Consider the following 9,474-nt stretch of genomic DNA (forward strand, 5'->3'; position numbering starts at 1 on the left):
CTCTTCAAGACTGGGAGTGAAGCTTACATAATCTTCAACGTTAAACGGCTCCACCCCGATCTCGGACAGCTCTCGGGATAAGCCCTGGAGGTTCCTACCTTCGTCAATAATAAGATTCGATAAATCAAAGCACAAAACCTCCAGGTTGGAGAGCGTCAAGTTTTCCGGGACATCTGACGCCGGAGGAGAAGAGAGAGCCAGCTGATCCAAGTCAAGGCATAAAGCCTCCCTCTCAGCCTCTGCATCCATCCTTTCGGACCAGGCTCTCCTTTCATCCGCATCCCAAGCAGCGTCGACCAGTACCGCCGAACTCCCCGTCCAAGACAGGAGCAAGGTTGGACAAGGCTTCACTTCCCTTCTGATCAGCAGTTTGCTGAAGAGATGTGAAATCCATGCCCAACTCTGCGGCAGCCAAACGATACTTTTCGTCACTGATCAGGGTTCCGGCTCTCACCATCTCCGCCGTCAGATCTCCAAGAAACTTCAACGCTTCCGGCTCATCCAAAAGAAGCCAATCTCGAGCCATCCGGGCCTTCCTGGTTAAACACAATTTATACACCTTAGCCGCGGATAGGATCATCTTGAAGTGGGCAGAATCAGTCGATACTTGCTGCATAAGTTGCTGGTTCTGATGAAAAAGCTTGGCATGGGTATCCATCAGCAAGCCGACTTCATGGCCGAGGCTCGCAGACCAGGTGGAAGCAGCATCTAAGTTCTCGATGGTCTGGTCCAGCTGCTTCCTTGCCCTTTCCCGCCATTGTTCGGTCCTGACCAAGCGCTCTTTCAGCTCAGAACACTTGGCCAGTTTCTCTTTTAGGCCCGGCAAGTCCTCCCGCAATTTTGATAATTCGTCGTTCAGCTCCTCACAGCGGGAGGTAAGGGCGGCCATGGTTTCCTGGTCCGCGGCACTTTGACGGTTTGCGTCGAGCTCAAAAGCCAACCGTATGAACGCCTGCAAAGAAACGGCAACTAAAGAAATCCGGAAACCAAGTAATGACACTACTAAGCATAAAAAAGTCATTACCTCTGCCGCCGAAGCTTGTGCCTGACGCACCCTGTCACGGGGGGGCATGGATTCTAGTAGGTCGACGTCCACCTTGCTGATTAAGTTGGACGTCGCCCTGTTAAAACGAACAATTAAGCCCTTATGCCCCAACTCCGGAAAGGGTGTCTCGTGTCGAAAAGGGAAAACTTCCCGACGACGATAAACCTCAGCGAATTGTGATGAGGGAGCCGCGGAAGACTCCCCCACCTTCTCCTTCCCCTTGTTCGAAGCTGGCCGTGGAGAGTCCGAAGGGGGAGACGCCTCCTCCTTAACCGACCCTATGCGGAGAGGTACGGCCGTAGGAATCGTGCCCACAGAGGGCCTCTTGGCCGAGCTCTCCTTGCGGGAAGAAGAATCCCGCTTCCTCTTCTTCTTCCCACTCTTTTTCACCCCCCTTGTCTGTGGAGGAATCACCCTCTCAGATTCATCGGGGATGTGAATTTGTTTTCTCTCTTCGAGAAGTCGGAGAGCCTCTTGCTCTGAGGGCACGTCCTCCAGACCCTTCTCTACAGTCGCCGAGTCCTACAAAAGAAAAAGTTAGGAAGAATCAACAGAAATCTTTCATAACGAAGAATTTTGTGAAGTTATACCTTCGGAGGAAGGGGAAGAGGCTTATCCTCGGGTCGCTGTATGGCCCCTTGAGCAAGTCTTAGAACGCTGAATTTCTTCATCAGCTCCGGACTCTTTGACCGAAGATTCTCCTTGGCTATCCCTGTAAAAATCGCGAGTTAGAAACAGTTAAACATATCATAGGAAAGAAAAGGAAGAAACCCGGCAATTCTTACTCCGATCGATAGCCAAGCTGATGCCGAATGACGAGAGGAGGTTCTCGTTCTCCAATTCAGGGCGACCAGGTATCCAATTAAGTTGGACGTTCATTGGTTTCCTTCCCAATTGAACGTCCATCTTTGCGTACTCTATGATCACCGCGTCACTAAAAGAACACTGCGGGATCCCATTATTAAAACCCGCGAGGTTGGGTTTAATGTCAAAAGAGGTCTTGATGTTCCATCCCTCTGAATTATACAAAAATGCAAATTTCGTCCTATACCCCTTCTGGTTATCGGGGAGGTCTTGGACTATCTTCAGTCCTCGACGGTGTGTAAAAGTAATCCAGCCACAGCCGTATGATTGCGAATTACATAGGCGGGAATATATATCTAAAAGCTGTGAGTGTTGGTGGCACGGCCAAAACTTTGCATAGGATCAAAAAGGCCACCATACAACCCCAGGCGTTTGGGTATAACTCGGGCACTGAAATGTTCAAAAACTCTAACACCTCCCTAAAAAACGGGTGAAGAGGAAATCTGAGCCCTAATTCAAAAGAAGGAAAGTATACAGCTATACAATGTGGGGGAGGAAACCTAACGGTGTCATAATTCCCCGGGGTAATAATGTTTATATTATCCTTCAAACCCCATTTTTGAGAGATGGCCTCCCGGCGGTTGTCTAGATCTCTTTTGGTCTGTAAATCAATGAAGTAATTTAGGGGCCCGCCGTTTGGAATGTAGAATGGAGGAGGAACTGGCGCTGCACTCTCCCTTCCAGAAGACTCGGCTGATCCTTCAAGGTTTTCCATATCTACATACAATAACCCTTCTAGGTCAGGATTTATTCGCGGCAAGTAATTTGGAAAGAAAGCAACGCTCACTTCCCAAGGAGCAGTTTTTATAATCTCCGGAGGGTATATAGGGGATACAGACGACTCATCCCCATCTTTTATTGGTTCATAATGGGGGGTAATTCTCACCGAACTACTTTCATCCGAGTCATTCATTGGTAACCCCTTTTTATTAAGACGCCTACGTACTATCAAAAGAGTTTCCGGCAAGTTAGTTGGGTTGGTGTCTGAGTTAGCTATAGTCTCTTGAGTAGCCGCGACATCCATGTTAATAATAAAGTAGTAGTCGAAACTTGTAAAGAATAGAGACTAAATTCATAAACAAATTCAAAGTTCTAGGCTAACATTCAAGAACAGTTTGAAGAATAACTTGAAGAAATTCGAAAAATCTGGGAAAGTTTGAATACCTTAAAGAAATTTGAAGATTTGTCAGAAACTTGATGAAGATCTGTCAGAAACCTTGAAGATCTTCGAAAGATTTGTCAGAAGTTTGAAGGAGGGATGAAGATTGTCCGAGCGTTTCTCTACTTTCTCTTTCTTGCAATTTGAAGATTTGAGGGAGTTAATGAAGATTAGGTGAAATGGAACTATTCCAACTACCCTATTTATAGCGGCAATAAATGTTTCACTTGGGACTTGAGCATTCGAACGAAAGGGTGGAATTCCGGAGGAAAACTGGGAAGTCGATAAGTCGGACTCCCAATAAGGGGAAGACAGATTTTTTTTAAATGTTTAGTAATGACCGTGAAGTCTATTAGTCGGACCCTGGTTGAAAGGGTATGTTGCGAAATTTTTCTAAGTGTTAACTCTTGAATATAGCCGGAAGGTCGAAAAGTCGGACCCCCAATTAGAGAGGAACGTCATAAATCTGTTTGAATGTCAAAGCCATCCCACCGGTGGGTCGACGAGTCAGACCCCAGGTAGGGGGGAGCAGGTAATTATTCAAGTCCTGTAGCACTCGAATATGTCCGGAGAGTCGATAAGTCGGACCCTAAACTGAACCTCCAGAAAGGAAAATCATTTTAAGTATAGAGATTACCCATTCCTCCGTCCGACTTATGGACACGGCGGGTAAAATGTGATGGAAGGAAATATGAAAATATCTCAAGGGCCAAGGAAATCTGTGTGATCGATAAGTCGGACTCCTTGGTGCACCCAGTCATAATGTAGAAATTCTATGTATGAGAGAAGTCCCATATTTCTGTATGATTGAAGACACGGGTCTGCGAGCTGGTTCCCTGTCATAAAAGAGGAGGGGTGAAAAGTAAAGTGGCTGATTCCCATATTTATCCGTGTGGTCGATAAGTCGGACCCCCAGATGACCCTAGTCCAGGTAAAAAATTCTAAGTATAGAATCTCTCATGTGTGTCCGTGGGATTGAAGATGCGAGTTATGGGGCTCATTCCATATCATGCTAGAATAAAGGGGGCTGCTTTGACCGAGTACTGAACATTTTTAAAGATATCCGTGTGGTCGATAAGTCGGACCCCCAGGGGGTCCTTCTCTTTCTTAAAATATTCTAAGTGTTGAAGAGGGATTCTCGTGCTGAATTCGTGAGTAAAGATACAAACTATTAGTTCGCGGCATAGTTCAACAATAGGGGTAAAAATATCTTGAGAAGAATGCTATGTCGCGTCATTACTAGGGATCCGATTCGTAAAAACCCTTGGCGTTACACGGCATCAGTTCAAAACAGACAGTTGATTTAATCCGCATAGTCGATAAGTCGGACCCTCCTTGGGTGTTTTGTTGAAAACCTGATTTCTGCGATATCAGTGAAAGCAAGGGTCGAGACATGATGTCGCGGAATCTAGATCCCACATTCACTATTTCGCTGTTGTATTATAACACGTCTGGGGCTACTCCGCGGCATACTTCAAGCCGCGGCTTCATATGCCCGTTTGACCCGTATTCAATACGTTCTTACCTGACAAGCTTAAAAGGTCATATCTTTTTCATTACAACTCGGAATTCAGCACAAGGACTATCGATTCAAAGCTTGCAAACTCAATTTTTAAGATCCTTGAGGAGATTCGCCAGGGCACCTGTTTTTCCGCATAAAGGAGGATGTTTCTAGTCGTTGTGGCTCTCCCCTCACATCACCCTTCATGCGTGGGGCTAAATGTCATGGTACTGTTTTTTAATTAATTTATTTATTTATTAAATTAGCATCATATTACCAAAATACCCCTTGACCTTTCCGGATTGACTTTGACTTTTGGTCAATGGGCTTTCTGCTGGACTTCCCATCTTCCTTGGAAGGCTCATGACATTTCTACCTTCAGAATACTTAACTTCCCTGTCATCTATCTTCTTTGGCCATCCTCCTTTTAAGGAGAATAACTGCCCACCACCTTCCATTCTTCAGTCATGCTTGGCTCTCCTTGTTTCAAGGTGAATAACTGTCCACTCTTCCCATGACCAGTCCACCTCCCATTACTCCCACTACTCCCATGATCTTCCACCTTTCCTCTCTGAAGTAACTTCCTCCTTCAACATTATAAATAGGGACAACCATCAGAGGGGAGAGGACATCGAAAACAGCTTTCCTAGTATCCTTGCTTACACTACTTCCTTAGCCTTCCCAAACACTAGCACTAGCACTAGCTATCCCAATCCCGACCTTCCTTCTTGCATTCATTCTACAATCTGTCATTCATTAATTTCCGATTTACGTTCTGACTTGAGCGTCGGAGGGGTTTTCCGGGAGATCACCCCCCGGACAAGGCTAACGTGTTATGTTGCAGGAATTCAGGTCGCCTCCTCTCATAAATCGCTTCTCTTGATCACACTTCTACTTATCTCCAGGTATTTCAAGTGTATCCCACTTCCTCGTTTCATAACCGAAACGGATACCATTTTTCCAAGAAAAGTTGCTACAACTTCATCGAAAGAAGCATCTTATAATTTGCCAAACGCATTTCAATGAAGTGGAAAGATCAAGATCCTCAGACTCCAAAATTTAAGAAAAGATTTTAGAAATCTAAGTATGGAGTTTAAACAAAATATTAATGATTACTAATAAGAGTCATAGATGTATTCAATTAAATGTAGATGTATGGAGGTGAGATAACAGGAGAACAAGTTGTCAATAAGATCTGGTGCACCGTGACATAAGCATATGATAGTGTAGCCAGTGTGATCGAAAAAGTACAAAGGACTGATCAACCTTAACAGTATTAAAGGTGGTAGGCATGATGAAAGCATAAGAAGAAAGACTTGTAGTCAAATGCTATCCTTAGCAGTTCAGCATACATTACAATGAGACATTTGCACCTGTCTCAACATAGTCCTAGCTGCCTCAAAGTGTTCGAAAATACATCAAATGAATGTCAAGTCAACATTCTTTAATGGACACTTAGAAGAAGAGATCTCTATTCAGTAGCCCCAATAATTTGAAATAAAATGGCAAATTGATAAAGTATACAAGTTTCAAAAAGCTTTATATTGTCTCACACGGGATCCAAGGGCCTGGTATAGTAGAATTGATGATTATTTTACTCAGCAAGGGTTTGAGAAAAGTCTTAGTGAACATACTCTATATGTGAAGAAACACAAGAAAGGAGATATTATAATATTTCCTTATATGTGGATAAAGAAAGGTAATTCTGTCACAATGCAACTCCACTTCAAGCAAATAAATATTTATGCAAAGATCGATATTGGAGAAAAGAAAGTAGATAAGAGAATCTACAGTGGTATGGTAAGTAGCTTACTTTATCTTAGTGCATCAAGGCCCGACATAATGTTTGCAACAAGTTACTTGTCAAGAGTCATGCAAAGTCCTAGCCAACTTCACCTAAGAGTAGAAAAAAGACTCTTAAGATATGTGAAGGATACATTACGCTATGGTGTTCAGTTTGAAGTCGTGACTACTAGTCTAAAAGTAGTTGGTTTGACTGACATTGACTGGGTCTCTCGATGATTTGAAGCGCACCTCAAGTTACAATTTTACACTAGGAAAAGGAGTATCTTCTTGGTCATATCAGAAGCAAGACATTATTGCCCAATCTACAGCATAAGCAAAATACATTGCAGCTTCTGAAGTTGTAACTCAAGCAATATGGCTAAGGAATATTATGTCTGATATTGAATAATTTCAAGGAGGAGCTATCGACGTTCATTGTGATAGTGATTATGCGATAGCATGTTCTAAGAATCAAATCTTTCTTCGAAAGACAAAGCATATCAAGGTCAAGAATCATTTTGTGAGAGAAGTTCAGAATAATTATGAAGTCAAGTTGGTTGAGATTTATGGAGAAGAATAGTTAGTAGACATTTTTACTAAACCGCTTTCAAAGGAAATATTTTAGAAACTCATAGGCTTACATGGAATAAAGACCAACAGTCTCAAGAAGGAATGTTCGTAAGCAAGACATTTAGTTTCCCTCAGTTAATAAATTCATCATTAAGTCTAGATTAATTAGAGTATATGAATAGTTTAGGAGTTATAAGCAGATGAAAGGCCAAAGGGTGTAGGAAGAGCAAGACAATGGCTTGTGAATTTTTTTATTCCAAAATTTGAGATTTTTCAGTAACATTTGAGAATTAAGAATTGAAGCATTTTCATGTGTTCTTGGCTAATTGGTAACTCAAATAAGGTTAGTGGAAATTCAAAGAGAGCAGGAAAAAGATTCTTCGGTAACATTTTATCATCACAAAGTTGTACCATAATGGTAAAATATAATATCATTAGACTTGGGAAAATTTTAGTATTGTCATGTCATCTTGGATACATAAAAGTGGGAGATTGAAAGATAATGTCTAAGGATTAAAAAAATCTAATAATGCATATTAAATATGTAAAGGATTAATATAGAGATAAATTGTTCAATTAATTTACAGACGGTTCTTACTAAAAAATAACGTACAATTTTAGACTAATGAGATTAGACTAAATACGTACAGTTAAATGTGTGATACTAAAATGTGACACAAAATAGATCAATGATCAAGTATTGATCTGGTAATATAAGTATTGATCCAATTCTATGTAGAATAATTAGAGGTGTCTATTTTTGATACCAATCTCGTATTGAGTATGTAGTACTTTGCAATATTCATACCAGACAAAATTATACAAGTTACTTATGAAAGGTTGTTATTTCTTTATACCTTTTTGATTCCTATTTGATTATACATGTTTTTTTGGGTTTTAGATGTTACATAAACGTTACTTGAAATTTCACTAATAACATCTATTAAGTTCCTAAAAAACAAAGTATGTTCCAACATCCAAAATCATTTCAAGACTGAATATAATTTGGAAAGAGGAGAAATATTGTGTAGAGGTTATACCACACTTTGAAGAACATACGGATGTTAATACAATATTCCTTTTTATTATCTATTGTTGATATTTTAACTATATTTTATAAAAAAAACTTCTAATAACTCATATTACATAGCAAAAAACATAATTACACCTAAATTTTATTCAACTTAATATTAATATTGTATATGAAAATATTTATTTTGTGGGTCTTTGAGACTCTGGACCCACTTTGCCCTTGCTTATTGACGACCATAGTAGCACTAATGGATAGGCTCGTATCTAAGCCAAGGCAAATGGGGCAATGGCCTTAGGCCCTGTATTTTCGAAATCAAATTTACTAATTTTTATACTATTAAAAAAATTTAAATATATTCAAAAGAACTGAAAGAGTGAATAACCAGTGAGTGGAACGGTTACACTTTTATTGTTGTAAAATAATTAGGAGAATATTAGATTGATAGAGGATAGTTGTCATTTGTCTGACAAAAAAAAAACTTTTACTAGGAAATGTCATTGTAATTGAAATATACAATTTAAAGTTTTCTAAACTTTTTGAATAAACTATAATTAAGCTTGTTATTGGTATCATAGCTACGATGAAAGTTTATATAAATTATTAGTTATCTTTTAAGAGATGATCATAGACATTAATATCATTGTTTTCGAACTTATTGTAATATCGTTAAGATTTTTTTTTCTTTATTTTTGATAGGTCAAGAACCTGACAACCATAGGACAATTAGTTTGTATCCTATACAAGGAATTCAAATTTTTATGAAAAATCTTTGTTTTTTTAAGATTACGTTTTAGATTTTTTATAAAAGGACCTAATTTTTTCTTTTTGTTTAAGGCTCATAAAATCTAGAAACAGTACTGCTAATGAAGATTTGTTAAAATAGCTATGATGGAATTGTTGATAATGGTGGAATTCAATATTGGAGGAGAAATTAATAGGAATGAACACCATAAATATGATTTTAAGGAAATTAAACAAGTGATTAATGGTTAAAGGTGTAGAAGCGGCCGGGAGGAATAAACTCTAAGGCATGGATTGGGTTACAAAGATAATTAAGGTGAGTCAGAGGTTATAAAAGATTCTACCAGGTCAATCTAATATCCGAAGATCAAAATATGGTGAAATAGTTATAATAATTACTTCCTCCCTCCGTTCTTTTTTGATTTTTCACTCTGGGTTTTTCATATATATTAAGGAAGATAGAATCGGGTATAATGGGTATTATTTTAATTAAATAGTAGTGTGAAGTAATGATTGTAATGGAATTATGAGGTTGTAGTGGTATTATTTTAATTAAATAGTAGTGTGAAGTAATGATTGTATTGGAAGTATGAGGTTGTAGTGAGTATTATTTTAATTAAATGGTAGCGTGAAGTAATGATTGTATTGAAAGTATGACGTTCTAATGAGTATTATTTTAATTAAATAGTAGTGTGAAGTAATGATTGTATTGAAAGTATGAGAGAGAAAATAATTATAAATAAAAGAAAAGTGGTACATTAAAAGAAAATAGGGAG

The 9,474-nt window shown here is 39.3% G+C and overlaps 1 protein-coding gene across 3 annotated transcripts in view; it reads right to left on the reverse strand.

Moving 5' to 3' along the window:
* Positions 1 to 263: 263 nt before the first annotated feature.
* Positions 264 to 9,474, reverse strand: part of LOC130802752 (uncharacterized) — an 11,402-nt gene continuing 2,191 nt past the window's right edge. Inside the window, exons 2-4 of one of the 3 annotated variants that reach the window (XM_057666821.1) lie at positions 1,636 to 1,757; positions 1,025 to 1,567; positions 264 to 952 (exon numbers count right to left, since the gene is read on the reverse strand). In XM_057666821.1, the coding sequence (XP_057522804.1) occupies positions 272 to 952; positions 1,025 to 1,567; positions 1,636 to 1,716 (1,305 nt within the window). In that variant the 5' untranslated portion in view covers positions 1,717 to 1,757 and the 3' untranslated portion in view covers positions 264 to 271. Of the gene's footprint in view, positions 1,568 to 1,635; positions 1,758 to 6,382; positions 6,466 to 9,474 lie in introns of all 3 variants that reach the window. The other 2 variants (XM_057666816.1, XM_057666812.1) reach the window with 2 other exon arrangements.

This window comes from Amaranthus tricolor, chromosome 2 (assembly GCF_026212465.1).
Source record: "Amaranthus tricolor cultivar Red isolate AtriRed21 chromosome 2, ASM2621246v1, whole genome shotgun sequence".
Lineage (NCBI taxonomy): Eukaryota > Viridiplantae > Streptophyta > Magnoliopsida > Caryophyllales > Amaranthaceae > Amaranthus > Amaranthus tricolor.